Source organism: Pleurodeles waltl, chromosome 2_2 (assembly GCF_031143425.1).
Source record: "Pleurodeles waltl isolate 20211129_DDA chromosome 2_2, aPleWal1.hap1.20221129, whole genome shotgun sequence".
Taxonomy (NCBI): Eukaryota; Metazoa; Chordata; class Amphibia; order Caudata; family Salamandridae; genus Pleurodeles; species Pleurodeles waltl.
In genome coordinates this window covers 115,269,419-115,285,252 of record NC_090439.1, presented here as the reverse complement: position 1 = coordinate 115,285,252, position 15,834 = coordinate 115,269,419, and the positions used below count along the sequence as shown (strand labels likewise).

The window sequence follows — 15,834 nt, the reverse complement described above, 5'->3', positions numbered from 1 at the left end:
CAATTAGCCCTGTTCTGTTGAAAGGAGCTCTACTCCCTTCCTCCTTCTCTCCTTGTTGCCTGTGCTCTCTATGTCTCTCTTATTAACCCCACCCTCCCCCCATGCCCACTGTATTTGCCTGGGTTAGGTAGAGAAAGTGCAATATGCACCAGCAGGGAAGTAGCTACGGGGGTGTTACACCTCCTCTAATAAAAATATAGTTTTAAATAAATAGTTGGGTACGCTGAGGTGTCTGTCAGATTTCACGAGATGTTTACAGATACAAAGACAAAAACGCACACACACACTCTCGCTCCCTGTTTTGAAAGTCCTCAAAAATGGTTATTTTTACAAAATGCTGTGTTTTCTCAAATTTAGTAATCCTACCAGTCTGCATTCCACTCACTTTCAGTTGCCCTTTAAGCCCCCCTCGTGCACCCTCCTTGTTGTATAATGCATTTTAACATTAAATGTCAGTATGATTGTTGGGAAATCTGAAGTTCACATCCCTACAAATCTCATTAATCAAGCTACGCCCCTGTGTGCCAGCAGTGCCCCCCTGCCCTAAATACCAGCCCTTGACCTATAAATACACCCCCCACACCGCACACCAAAAACCGCCCCCTGCCCTAAAGTACAATCCTCTGCCCTAAAAAATGGCCTCCAAGGGTTCCTGCCTACCGGGGAAATGCCCAGTGATAAAAACACATAGGGGTCGATTATGAATTTGGTGGATGGAAAAACCCGTCCGCCGAAGTCCGGAAGGGCAGGTTGCTCCCAGTGCGGCCTTCTGCCCGGGCGGGCAGAAACAGAGCTTCCATCACCTGGTCCAGTGGGAAATGGCCTACAGCATTGTATCCGCCTCATAGTCCAGCCAGCGGCAATGCTGCAGTGCGTAGGGTGCACCAACACCCGTCGCAATGTTCACTGTCTGCAAAGCAGATAGTAAACATCATGACGGGGCTGGCCAGGGGGGCCACTGCTCTGCTCATGCCAAGTCTCTGCCCGTTGTTTCATGGGGGTGCTACTGCTGGTGGAAAAGGGAGTCGTAATCCCCAGATTAGGACTGCCAGCACCACCACCCCGTCCTGTGGAGGAAAAGTGGAGGTACTGGCGATCCGACTGCAGCGCTACCACTGCAGTCATAATATAGCTGTCCAAGCACAGCATTGGTGGCAGTCTGACCGCCATTGTGACGCTGGCGTTCTTAAGACCGCCAGGGTTGTAATGAGGGCCATAGTCCGGAGGGTTTCATTTGTGTTGTGGAGGTTAATTTCAAAGTACCTAAGCGGTGGCAAAAAAAACTATAGAGAGCAGATGAAAAGAATGTGGCCTCATCGCACAACAAGTTCGAGCTTGAATCTGGAGAGTAAGTTTTCATTCCTGGTCTTGATGTTTGCCTACATTATCAACGTACTGTCAGCACTTTCAGGGAGCTCAATGATAGCTGGAAAATATGCATTTATAAATAGCTGGATAAGCCTGCCATTTCGAATAATCATTTACTTACGTTGAACTGCGCCAAAATCTGAAGAGCATTGGTAGCCATGCTCTCTGCTTTAAAGCGATCGCTGTTGTTAAGGTATTCCACTGGCAAAATTCCCTGCAAACATAGAAAACACATAGTAAATAAACAGTCCAAAACTGTCCTTTATTTTAAGCAATTAAAATACTATATTACAGAAAACAGATGAAGACAGAGGCACTGCTCATATCTCCACACCAGTGCCACATGCGTTTATAGAAGTGATGGCAAGTTTGAAAAGTAACTGCTGAACATCTCAGCTCTGCACTGTTGCAGAAGTCCATTCCCATTATTCAACAGACGAAAATGAGAAGTTGCTTTCCAGAAAGAATATATTTGATGGATACTCTGGACCAGATTCACAAAGGTAAATTACAATTTTCAGAAAGTTTACACTTTGGAGTAAGTTTGCTACTTTTTGGTATTCACAAACAGCCATTTTGTAGTAACTTACAATTTTATAGTAAACTTATACTTTTGTAGTAAGTCCAGAACTACAGATGGCAGGCACTGGTAACATTTATTGTTATGTTATTTTTTAAATTCAAAATAAGTTCCTAAATATTTTATAAATAAAATAATAAACATACTATTTTTCTAGATTTGTCTTAAGTTAATTTGCATTTATTTGTATTTTTAACTACTTCAAATAATTGATTTGAGCATTATTTGCTATGGGATTTTATTATGGGAGGGTGTTGCAGTACAAGTTTTTGGTCATTTTTAGTCCTGGACTTACTACAAAAGTATAAGTTACTATAAATTTGCAGTTTGTGGCTACCAAAAATGTAGTAAACGTCCCCAAAAGTGTAAACTTACTCAAAAGTGCATTTTGTGAATTAGGACCTATATCTGTCCACTGATTCACACGTCATGACTATCTCCAGATTAAAGTCTGGATTTGAAACTGTTTCCTAGGAAACAGCTCTCTAGCGCACCAGGCCGCACAAAGCTACACCAGTCACAACTCTGCAGGCCCAAGAAGTTAACACTGATTTTTCTGAGCCTAACCGGCACATGCTGAAGGGAACTGAAACTGATAAAAACAAGAGTCACAATCTAAGTGGACTGGAACCTTATTATGAACAGCACTATCTCAGCAGGGGAGGAGGGAGGACTGAAAGATAAAGTATCCATCAGAAATACTGTTACTGAAGGGTAAGTTTTACTTTTGATGGAAACTTCTTCTCATAGATTCCTCGACTTTTGAACGAGTCACAGTGCATTATCCAACAAGCGGTGGGAGTGTAACGCTGATTAACTAAGGAAATCATGTAATACAACCCTGCAGAAGTATCCATCAGTCTGTGCCTGAGCTGCCTAACATTAGTGTTTTGCAAAAATATGTATGAGAACAAGTGGTTATCCATCAGGAAGGGGAACAGTGCTTTGTGGCAGGGGGAGCACTGTATGCTCCCCCATCAGAAAAGAAGGAATGAGGCTTGGCTACTGCTGTAGCCAAATCCCTATATGATTTTACAATGCAAAATTACAGTACTGTCAAATCGGGTCTGATTCTCCCACACAGACAAAATTGGTGCGGAAAAAAGGACTCACTTGGAAACAGGGGAAGAAGAATTCCATGAGGTAATTATGCTCTGCTTGACTCATAATGAGGGCCTTAGTCAGTTCTTTGCCTTTCTTAACCCCAGCAAACTCACAAAAACTTCGATCTAGGTCGATCAACTTAGTGGATTTCAGACTGTGCAACAGATCCTCCTCCTCAAACTTAAGAAGGGGGAAAGAAAGATGTAAGAGTGATATCTCTGTCAATGTGAAAGGTGACCACCTTTGGCAGAAAGATGGGGATGTACTGCAACGTTACCCTACCGGTTGACGTAATCGCCATCAGCACAGTATTACGAGAGTCAAGAGAGCAAAAGAACGTATGTGAATCAGCTTGAACAGTGATACAGTAAAAAAAGTCAGAACTAAGTTGAAGTCCCACTTTGAAAACATATAGCCAGTCTTTCAAGAAATAGGTCCTTAGAAGCCGACCTGAATATAAGTGCATACCTAAGTATTCCTTCACTGCAGAAACTGTTCAAGCCTTGTTGAGTGAGAGAAAGCACAAAGTGCAGGATGTCAGATGGTAAAGCTTCAAAGGCGAGTTTGTTAGCAGCCTGGCACCAAAAGACAAACGTTTCCCCTAATACTGTATAGACCGGCATAGTGGCCGGTTTCTGCATACTCAAGAGGACATACACTACTTTTGGTGATAAACTGAAATCCTTTAACTGGCACAGCTCAATCTCCATGCATGGAGTGGAGGACCACACACTCTTGCCGAGCAAGCAGATCTACTTTTCCAGGATAGAAAGAGGAGGTCAAATGCTTAGTTTAAACAGATCAACATATCTGTGTTGATGAGGATCAGATGCTAACTTCTGAAGAACATTTGAGAGCAGAGAAATCAGAGGAAATGAACAATGAGGGACTGCGCCCAACCCATTCAGGAAGCCTACTCCCCCCATCGATCCACATGGTGGGACATGCAGGGTACAGAATAAAGGGCTTTTTCCTGTCTAAAACTATGGAAAAGGGGTTCATGCAGGGAAGCACCAGGGAAGATCCCACTTGTCACATAGGGCTTGCGCTCCCATTCATGATTCTCCAGCAATAAGTGACTCAAGGTGTCTTTCAGAGAGCCTGACGAATAGGGCACTGCCAGGAATATGCCCAACACTGGAGTCCACTGCTAGAAACACAAGGAACTGCAGACTAAAGGACCAAGTACCCATATCATTGTTGATGTTCTGGATGGTAACTGTGACCTGATCAAGATGCCCTGAGATGGAGGGAAGAAAGATCAACAGGGTTAGAAGGGCTACCCACAACCATTGCACATACACCCGCTGCTGACTGGGTAATGCTTTTCACCATCATCTTCCCCAGGTTAGTGGTCCTGCCCAATGAGGCATCCATAAACACAGTGGACTGCAACAGTGAAGGAATGAAGGGATGATCTACTTAGAGGTGGACGGTCAAATCTACAAATGGAGCTATGGGAGGACTGAATGGAAGATCTTTACTTCAACTGAGAGACTGACCTGATGTAAGAGCCACTGCTTCACTGGGCATCAACGAAGGGCTTTCATCTACTGTGTAACATGGTACACCAACAAGGTCATGAGGTAATCAAGCTCAATAGACAAAGAACCTGGAGAACCAGAACCAGAGGAGAACTTCTTCCTCCAAGATTGAGGCATTACCCAGGGAGCACTCCCTTGCAGAAGGAGTGTGGTTTAGGGGATTGGAGCCAAACAAAAGGGCATAGAGCTTGTAGAGAAGCTGGAGCACTATAACTGGCTGGTAATGGCCTTTCAATTGATTAGAAAATTAGAGATCACCCACATTCCAGATGCTGAAGATGGAAAGTGGACACATCATAATAGTTTGGACACAGCAGATCCAGTGAAAGTAGGGAAGTTGCTGGTGTCCCTCAAGTCACTTACGTCCACCTCATCCACAAAATTACTGATACAAATGTTGCAGAGTCTGAACTACTGTAAGGGTTGTCATTGACATGGGGGTCGGGGAAAGGCACCTGGAAAAAACCCAAAAGCAACAACACTTTTTCCTGAAACCACTTGGTATGGGAGGCAAGCCCAAGTGAGCATGCTGTGGCACTGCTTTTCTTGAATCAGTACAAGAAGGAGTCAATTTCCTCACCAAATATACTCTTACCATTTACATGAATGTCTATTAAGGCAGCTTGGACTTCCCATGAATAGCCTGTTGAATGCACCTAGATGTACATGGGAAGAGTGACCTTTGTAGACCTAGTATGAGTCATTGTGTCAGCCGAATCCAAGCAACTTTTAAGGATTTGTTTGGAGGCACCTGAACAGTGACTTACAAGACAGGAGCACGTTTTCTTCATGTGATCTGGGAAGCTTGCACAGAGAACTTTGCCAATTTCCACAAGGAGTGGACGTACTGTTCAAGGAGGTACAAGGTGTTGGTACAATGCAGATTTAAAATGCCCAAACCAAAAACCTTTTGTCCCCTGAAGTCAAGTTATTTGGTCTCATAGTACAGAGGGGCAGTGAGGCAAGCGCTGGGTTGCAGCATTGCGAATAATGCCTGAACCACAAAGCACTCTGAAGAAGGATGCATGGATAAGAATCTGGGATTGCCCTATTGTGCTGGGATTGGACAGAGTGGCCTCATACCGTTGAACAACTTGCATATGATCTGCCAGTTCTGAAAAGGGTTTCTACCACAATGCAACTAGTACCAATTCCAGCAATGCCTTATTGAATGGCATAGGGGGTTCTGGGGCTGCCAAAGATGACTGCTAGAATACCACCTAGATATTAGAATTAGAGTCCACAGTAGGTATAGACCTCCGCTGCCATATGTATTACTGATGTGAATGAACAGATTTCAGTAGAGGGAAGACCTGAGGGTTAAGAGCTATAAAAACCATTATCACTTGGAGATCTAAGTAGAGTCCACTATCTGTGTGAGAAGGATGGTGTAAGTTGTAAGTATTTGAATCATCTTGTTCCATGTGCCCAAGATAAAAAGATTAATTCAAGTATTCAATCCATCATCTTGTTTTTGATGCCTCAAGCATGACAGGTATGCCAAGACGTAGGCCCCATGCTTTACTGAGCTATTGAAACCCAACTATACCTGGCTGATGAGCCCTAATAAGAGTAAAACTGGTCCAGAGTTCCTTGTGTTCCAGTTCATGGGGGAACGTGGCTTGTTAGTTTGGGCTTGGCTGTTCCCAGTGGAGCAGGGTCGTGGCTGATTTGCCTATGGGTAGATCCAAACTGAAGTTGCAGGCTGTGAGCAAAAAAACAATGGACTGGCAAGCCGTCCAAGCAATTGCCAGAGGCTGAGCTTAATTTAAGCAATCCATCCATTTTCTTGTTTATTATGCCCAAAATCCAGGTTAAAAGCAAAAAGAACAGATGACGGACGGAATGCTGAACAATGCAAACATTCATTCCCAGTCACAAGATCTGGGTTTAATTCTTTGTTTTTTTGCCCACCACGCCACCCCAGTTTTGACCCAGCCATGTGCACATAAGTCTTGACTCTGTTCCACATGGGAACAGTCCAGCCCAAACTGCCAATTTGTGTCCTCCCTAGACCGGAAACAAGCATCCTGGGTCCGGTTTCGGGGTATCACCCCTCATCAGCCAGGCTAGCTTGAATCCAGTGGTGGAGTGAGCACAGGAACCATATCTGGACATACCCTTCCCACTTACGGCGACAAAAGCAAAAAGGACAGATGATGGACGCAATGCTGAACAATGCAAACATTCATCCCAGTCACAAAGATCTGGGTTTAATCCCAGGTTAGGCACTTCAAGTGCATCAGAATCTAATCCAGAGATGTGTTCTATTCACATAAACCTCTGGGCTGTGAGAAGGGATTCAGCAAAAGATTGACCCTTATAAGAAGCTGTGAACTTCCTAATACCCATTCAAATAATTTCTACTGACCTCGAGAGCTGAGGCAGTGCCTAAAACAACTCCAAGATTGGCACTGAGCACAACTTCAGAGTCAGGGTTGAGGAGAATAAAGCATCACACTTCATGGCCAATAGCTTCATTGGAAGCGTAGCCATGGCTAGAGGCTGTGAAGAAGTGGTCTGGTGGGATTTGGGTTGCAGCCACCAGAATTGCCAAACCTGCAGAATTTGGCCCACAAGGATGGGGGCAGTCCTGAAGATTTCCAGCAAGGTATGTCAAAAATGCCATGACCTGAGAGGGGTCAGCAGATGGAGCCGGAAACTCCAGTTTAAGTTTCTTTAAAACAGAAGAGGCTCAAAGAAACCAGTGTCGAGAAACAGCTCAGCTAACTCTCATAATGGTCCCGGCAGAAGTACTGTTTCCTCGCAGAGAGGAGGACTTCTCCATTCTATGATCTTTCTTGTGTTTCTCTTGAGAGGTGACTTTCGGCTATCACGTTCTTTCAGGAAACCTGCCTGAAGGAGAGGAGAGAAACCATTTAGAGGTATCTTTACAAGTCAGAGCCAAAATATCTTGCATTATTACTCTCTGATAGTCTTCAGAGGCACAGAGGTGCAGGAGTCACAGGATGAAAGATTGTGTTTTGGCCCAGGCACTTCACTGAGATGTACAGGGACCCCAATAAAGACACCTTTTCCTACAGAAAAGATGGCATCAACCCCTAGACCTTGTGAGATGATATTTTACCTAACTACTATCATAGAATTTGGGGAGACTTTTAGCAAATACCAAAGGAGAGTTCCAAACCAGTATCGGTAAGGCAGAGAAAACAGGAAATGATGCCAGAAAAGTTCATTATGCAGCCCAATTTTGTTTACCCCTGAGCAGACAGATCCGCAGCTGAAGTTGCACCAGGGTAATAATGAGAAGATGAGGAATCATAAGGTGGGGAATCTGTAGGAAGAAATATCCATCACAAAAAGCAAGAAAACTGCTGAAATATTGTGGGCACTTTTATAAGCCATCAACAGTTCTATTTAGATACATATATGGGAATAAGAGTTTTTTTGGCTTTCTAACACATTGGTATATTTTTCAATTTGAGGAGTCTGACTATTTAAGAATGAACACATTATGTACATGTGTTCATTCTTAAATATATACATATATTTACTTAAAAACCAAAGGTTACAGGGATGTTATAGTTAGGCTCACATTTCAAACGTACAAAACCATAGAAATTTAGCTATTATAGTTAGATATTTCAAGAAAATATAACCCGTGCCCTAAGGTAACTATAACTCGCGGCCCCACCATGCACAGTTTTCTCAACAATAATCTTACTGCAAATGTTACAGTGATATTATCAATCATGTCATAGAAAACTTCATGAGTGATGTAATATCTAGGGTAATTAGCAGTGCAAAGCGAGGGCACAAGTTACAGTTACCTCAGGACACTATTCATAGTTTCCTAAAATATCTCTAACGATAACAGACTAATTTCCATGGTTTTGTATGTTTGAAATGTCAGCCTAACTATAACGTCCCTGTAACCTATTTCTTGTGTGAATTTCTATGTTTTTTTAAGGTAAAGTAATTTTCATCACTTTACGTTAATCTAACCACTGCTGCACACAGCCTTTGGCTGTGCATGGCGTGGTTGGCTGCAGGGCCTGGCCTGTGACTAGGCCCTGTAGCCAACTACATAGCACGCATTAAGTGATTCTTTGCTTGGTGGAGATGCAATCATATTTTTATACATCAAAAATGCATCTCCAAAATCGGCGGGAAACACACTCAGGGGGTCCTTTTAGTAAACCCTCCATGTTCCAGGGAAAATGTGGGAAAGACGCTGCATATCGTTATCTTATTTGGAGCAGGGCCAAATGGGCAGGTCTTCTCAGCAAGTTTACACACTTATAGTTTTAAAAGTTTAGATCATGATGTCTGGTCTCAGCAGCAGATAACAAGACAGAATTCACTCATCACAGACACGATATGAGATACTGTGCTTGAAAAAAGCAAGTATGTAAACACCTCCATCAAGAAAACACACTTGTTTTGCCTTGGCCAAGCCCGTCAAGTCAATATGATTAGGGGACTGCAGGTGGAGCCTCGAGCCCCTGTGGTCCCAGCCAGCTCCCTGCATCCTGCAGGAGCCGGCTTTGCTCCCACATGCATGGAGCTGCTGAAAATGCAGCTCCCCAAACGTGGGAGCAATAGCTTCAGCTCTTTCCCTCCCCGCACGTTAGCAGGCAATGAAAGAAATGAAAACTCCACTTCTAGCAAGTGGTAGCAGTTTTAATGCTGGGAGCAGAGTGATGTTTGGTTTCAATTGGCTGGAGCTGTCACAGCTCCCGCTAAACAAAATCAAACAGCTACCTCCTGAGGATGGACACCTTGGGAAGTAGCAGGACCCGGCCCTGGAGGGCCATATATAGCTCCAGGAGGAAGGCCGCATGGCTCCCCTCCTTCTTTTATAATTTCATTTTGGCCCCGGGGAGGTGGTGGTCCCCGGGCCAGGGAGTCTGCTGGTCCCCCTATTCATTTGGTATTTCTTGTCCCAGGGAGGGGGAGGTCTATGTGGCCCGCATAATCAAATATTTGCAAATGTTCTTGTGAATTCAAAGAAAAAAGATTTTTTACCCTCGCAGGGTCTCAGGTGGCCACTGGACCAAAGCAAGGGGACTACGCCCCCTTTTCTCTTTCATCAGAAAAAGCAGAAAAACAGCTAAAATATTCTGAGCACTTTTATAAAGCCATCAACAGTTTTACTTTGATACATATAAGAGAATAAGAGTTTTTTTGGCTTCATAACACACACACACATATATATATATATATATATATATATATGAGAAAACAAACTGGTCCTGCTTCTGGCGCGCTCTTTCATGTTGGTGCAGGTATGAGGAATGGACCATTTCCTCTCATGAATCCAAAAACAAACAGTTGCAAGCAACTTCACCACCGCACTCCAGGAGGAAATTATTCCTTTTTATTGCAGTCAGGATTAAATCACCATCCTTCACCACTGACGCGTTTCGACCTACTGGTCTTGATCACAGTATATATATATTTGTAGCCGAAACGTGTAGGCCTCTCTGTTTGCAGCATCTTGTACTTGTGAAATGAAAACAAAATACTTTTCTCTTTTATAACAAAGTTTGTGCTGGCTTGTGCTGTTCTCCTGTTTATGCTCCAAACGAATGGATTGTTGAGCTGGGCAGCTTCTCTCAGGAAATACATATATATTGTCTATATGGTGGGCCAGATCCTGGGGGCATCATAGAGGAGGGGGCACTTGGGCTTTAATAAGCCCTGGGGACGGCCACGTCCCCAGGCCAAATGTCCAAATAAGAGCTTGGGGCACCCGCGGCCCACCCGTTCTGAGGCCCTCTGCCCGTGACAAAAATGTTTTTAGTAAGTGGGGGAGGCCCGGGGATCACAACCTCCCTGGGCTATAAACCTAAATAATGCGGGAGGTCTAGGGATCACCACCACTTGGGGCAACACTTTATGTTGAGCAATGGGACCACCGCCTCCCTGGGTCTATCAACTTAATTAATGTGGGGGGCGGATTGGTCCCCCAGTGCCCCAGGGACCACCACCCTCAGGGCTAAACTTTATCTTGAGCAGGGGGCCGCGGGGACCACTAACCTGGGACAAAAAACTATTCATTTTTTAGGGGGGCGCAAAGCCCCCCTCGCTGCCCCAGGGACTACCACCTCCTTGGGCTATGTCATCATTGGAGGGGGGCTGCGCAGCCGCCCTCTTGGAGCCACTGATTGCCCTGGTGACTGCCACCCTCAGGGCCAGCTCCTGCTATGTCCTGGGGTGCCGACCACCGGGACATAGCTGTTAGCTGTGGCTTGACTGCAGCGCTGCCTCAGGATGACTCAGTATGACTCTTGTAACATAGCAAGATTATTATTATGTCACTAATGGTGAGACTGCTTATATTTTTAACTATGCATTTTATTATATTTGTATTGTTTCACCAGCTTCTGAGTATCTCATTTCAGATCTTATTGGTGGCCTTCATGAAGTAACATCATCAACATGTATTGGCTAACAAGATTTGTTAATATTAGTTTGTATGACTATAAATGGGTCGATAAATTGAAGGAACTGATCAAAACTGATAAGATACAATTTCTTGAAACAATTGAAGAAATGCAGGTCTTGGGATTTATGATCATGTGAACTTTAAAAAAAATGTATCCATGCATTAGGGCACAATAAAAATAAACTTAAGTTTAATTTACTTTATATTGCAGTCTCTATTTAATTTATATTGTAGTGTGGCTTATATTAAAGTTGAGAATACATAGAAATGTGGACAAAGTTAACATTTTGCAGAGAGTGTGTTGAACATCAGCTTTGTTCGTTTTAACATAGTGAGATTTTTGCCAATAAAATCTATCTCTATCTTGTGTGGTATATCTACGAAAATATGAAAAACTGAAGTTTTTGCACTGTACAAGAGCATCCAAGAGACTGTCAGAAGCCTCTGTCTGTCAAAGGAGGCAAAACAGACTTGTCCCAGTTATTTTACAGGGATCTGCACAAGGATATGAGGGCCTCAATAAGATATGGTTTTGAGATCAATCCACCGATGACCTAAGAATTAATAGGGGAGTAAGGCAAGGGTGCGTGTTGGCACTTTTTTTAATAGACATTATATATATATATATATATATATATATATATATATATATAACAATTAGTAGCATCCCTCCTGAAAGGTGTGAAAGTCCTTCCACGAGTAGGGGTCATATTTATTCTGCTTTGTTTTACGACGATGAGGACATTTTCTTAGTCTGTACATCACTTGGGCATCTTGGGAATCTTATAGATTAATTTGTTACTCCTATGGATCCCCTAGATCTATTTGCCAACTTTAAAAAATCCCTTAAAATTGGTTGTTGGACCAAATTAATGAAATCAAGGCGTTATTATGTACAAGGTCATGAAATTGGTAACGTTTAGACGTGTCGATTTTGATGACAAAGGAACCTAGTCCCCTTTATTGACCACCAACAAACATTTTTTAAAGAGGTCTGTCTTGGCAATATTTGATCAGGTTAAATGTATCTCAGCTGTGTCATATGGAAGTGGTATCTAGGTCATGGGGGACTCTTCATCTTCACAGCTGGTTAATGAATAATTTTGCTAGGCATTTATTGTCTTTACCTCAGAGTATCCCAGCTTATGTGGGCCATGAGGAGCTATGTTTGGGCATATATAGCAGATACTCTTGCATTGCGCCTCCTGCGCCGATGGCTTGGGGTTTAGACTAATGCTCAATCAAGCCATATTGAAGGAGTGTTTTAGTCTTGATGGGGCTAACAAAATATGATAGCAGAATTACTTTAAATTTACCTTTAATACCTTGTGTCACCCAGAACTTTATGATAAGCCTGCTACTATTATTAAAACAGTTGTGAAGTGAATCAAAAAGTACTGTGGCCCCTAGTACTGGCTTATTGCCAGCCTTTAAATGCCATGGAAAGGCTTGCGGTAAGTGGGGTTGTAATGAGCCAGGTGAAGTTCAGCACCGCCCTGGCTGAGTACAACCCTGACCGCCATCACCACTTCGGGAATGATGTTCCTGGCAGGGACAGTGGTCTTTAGGAGGATCTGCCCGCCAGGGTCATAATGCGGCGGTCGGACCGTCACTGTGAGTGTGGCAGTCCTCTGACCGCCACACTCGTAATGAGGCCCTAAATCTTACTTATTGTTTTACACCTTTTCCTGGAGGATGGAATTTAGTAAAACATTTGGGCCCATGTGGGTGTGACTCATATTCCACTGAGGACACCCTACATTTTACTCTGTTCTGTGTATTTTACACTGCTTCACATTCCAGGTATATTGTATTGTATTGTATTGAGTTATTTATAAAAGCGCATTCCAGCGAGAAGCATTGAAGCGCTTAACTGAGCAAGTAAACGGGAAAACAAAGTGCTCCTCCAAAAAAGACAGCGTGCCTATTGAGAAAAAAGCCAAGTTTTCCGATTTTTTCTAAAAATGGTGTGGGTGGCTGTTTGACGAAGCGCAAGAGGTAGTGCATTCCATAGCCTTGCGGCTTCTACCGTAAACGCATGGTCCCCCCATCTAGTCCTATTGCATCTGGGAACCGCAATCATATGTTTGGAAGAGGATCTCAAATTTTTGGTAGGTTGGTATTGTCGCAGGGTGGACTTCAGGTAATCGCAACCCTCAAACTGTAAAGCTCTACGAGTTAAGCAGAGAGTCTTGAAAATAATTCTCTTATTAATAGGTAGCCAGTGTAGTAATTTCAAACTGCTACTGGCAGAAGAGGACTAGGGGAGATTCAAAATCAGGTTGGCCGCCGTATTCTGAATGGACTGTAATTTGCCCAGGGAAGTTTTATTGGCAATTAACAAAAGTGCATTGCAGTAATGCAGTCTTGAAGTGACAAGAGCCAGCACGGCAGGCGTTCTTAAGTCTTCCTCCAAAAAGTGCATAATTTTCCTAAGAGTTTTTAGGATCCAAAAGCAGACTTTGACAATTTGGTTGATCTGTGGATTAAAGGAAAGAGAAGTGTCAAATATAATGCCAAGATTTTTGGCAGAAAGACTGGGTGAAGGGCATCCCCCACATGCTTCTGGCCACCAACTGCTGTCCCAGGGAATATTATTACCTCCAAAACACATAATAATGGTCTTATCCCCATTAAGTTTAAGCCAATTGCTGGCCATCCAGTTATTGATTGCTGCCATGCAGAGTCAAAATTTCTCTCTGGATTCTTCCCAGTTGCGAGATACAGGAATAATCAACTGAGTATCATCAGCATAGGATACGATATGGAAACCGAAAGAGCGTACCAGGCCCACTAGGGGCGCCATATACAAATTAAAAAGGGTAGCGCTAAGGGATGACCACTGTGGCACTCCACAAGGAAGTTGAAAGGGGGAGGCACGTTGCTCACCACAGGCCACTGTAATGGTTCTATCAGATAGAAAAGATCTAAGTAGTTTCCAAGCTTTGCCGCTCACTCCAGCCTCATGGAGGCTCCGAAGTAAGATGAGAGGAGAGATGGTATTAAATGCGGCAGACAAGTCAAGTAAAACTAGAATTGTGCCTTCTCCCATATCCCCTCTTCTGCGGATAATATCCGAAGTAGAGATTAAAGCCGATTCGGTGCTGTGCGCACAGCGTAAACCATGTTGGGAGGGGTCCAGCCTTCCGTTTGCTTGAAGGAACTCAGCGAGCTACTGGTTGAGCTGTTTTTCTAGCATTTTGGCTAGGACGGGTAGAAGTGAAATCGGGCGGAGGTTAGAAATATCTGTTGCATCCTTGCCAGGTTTTTAGTAAGCTGAATAACCGTGGATTGTTTCCAATCTGCAGGGAAACTACCTTCCAGCATGAGTTCTGCGATCACTGGCTCCAAAGCAGAGGCAATCAGAGTGGGAGCTAGTTTTAAAATATGTGGCGGGCAAGGATCGTTAGGTGAGCCGGATTTCACCAACAACAATAGATCTTCAATTCTATTGACAGAGAGAGGTAGAAAGCAAAGTAATTGCTTACCTAAGTCAGAGTGTGGCAGAGCCTCTTCCCATTCATCCTCTAAATCCGGGGGGGGGGGACCTGAAATCTATCAGCAAATTGAGGATTTTGTCGTTAAAAAAGTCAGCTACTTGTTGATAGTACAGAGGTGAATTCTCTGAGACAGGAGATCCTGTACTAATCGGCATAGTCGTCAGAGCTTGTACTGTTTCAAACAATTCTTTAGGGACATTGATCGTCTCTCTAATGGCTTTGGAATAATATTTTTTTTAGCTGACCTAATGGCCGACTTATACTTTCCGAGAGTGTCTCTGAGTATATCTCTTTCCTTTTGAGTTTTAGTCAATAGCCATTTACACTCCTGCCTGCGATAAACTCTTTGCACATTTTTCAACTCCTCTGAGTACCAAGGTGCCAAAGGAGGCCGTTGAACTTTAAGGATTGCCAGAGTCTGAGGGGCAAGCAGGTCAATAGCCCTTTTCAGACCGAGATCAAAAATCTCTAAGTGCATACGGTCGTCTGCTTTCGCCTGATCCCAGCCAAGTTTGTGCGCCTGAGAGAAATTAATCTTGTTAATTTTATGCCACGGTCTTTTTGCAGCCGTTAACGTAAGTTGATTAGGAGTGGGGCCAAGGCTAATTAACTTAAAAGATAGCAAATAATGATCGGTCCAATCCAAAGCCCTATTATCATATCTGGAAATCAGTCTCGGTCTAGTAAAAATAGCATCAAGCATGTGGCCCGCAATGTGGGAAGGCGAAGTGACTCCCAAATGCCAGTCCAAACTCTGCATGAAGCTGATAAAATCTATAATGGCTGGGTCAGATACGTCTTCCAGATGTAAGTTAAAATCTCCTAGAACAATAGCATTCTTTACTAACATCAGAAGTTCAAGAATAGAGGGCCATACGGCCAAGAAGACCTTTTTGGGGCCGTGGGGTCTGTAGAGGAGGAGGCCCTCCATTAACATAATATTTTTAGATTTGATTTTAAAATAAGAGCCTTCACATACTGGTTGTCTTCTTTTGAGCACCTCCAGCGAACAGCTCAAATAATTTTTAGAAAATATGGCAAGCCCCCCTCCTCTCTTCTCACCTCTATCTTGTTTCACACAAGAATACCCCAAAGGTGCTGCATTAAGAAAATCTGGGTTGGAGTCGGCTCTCGCCCAGGTTTCAGTGATGAAGAGGCAATCGAGGTTTGATGTCTTAATAAACTCACGAATTTCAAGAGCATGTTTGATTAAAGAGCGAGCATTAATTAAGCCCCAGGTCATAGCACTATCTGTAATATCATGCGGAGGCTTAGCAATCTCCTTACTGGCGCCTTGATAATTGGGAGCGCAATCTTCAAGGCTAG

At 43.5% G+C, this 15,834-nt stretch overlaps 1 protein-coding gene across 2 annotated transcripts in view; it reads right to left on the bottom strand.

Moving 5' to 3' along the window:
• PIGN (phosphatidylinositol glycan anchor biosynthesis class N) overlaps positions 1–15,834 on the bottom strand; it is a 988,499-nt gene that overhangs the window by 708,535 nt on the left and 264,130 nt on the right. For both annotated transcript variants that reach the window (XM_069219499.1, XM_069219500.1), the window contains one exon: positions 1,490–1,582. In XM_069219499.1, the coding sequence (XP_069075600.1) occupies positions 1,490–1,582 (93 nt within the window). The remainder of the gene's footprint in view (positions 1–1,489; positions 1,583–15,834) is intronic.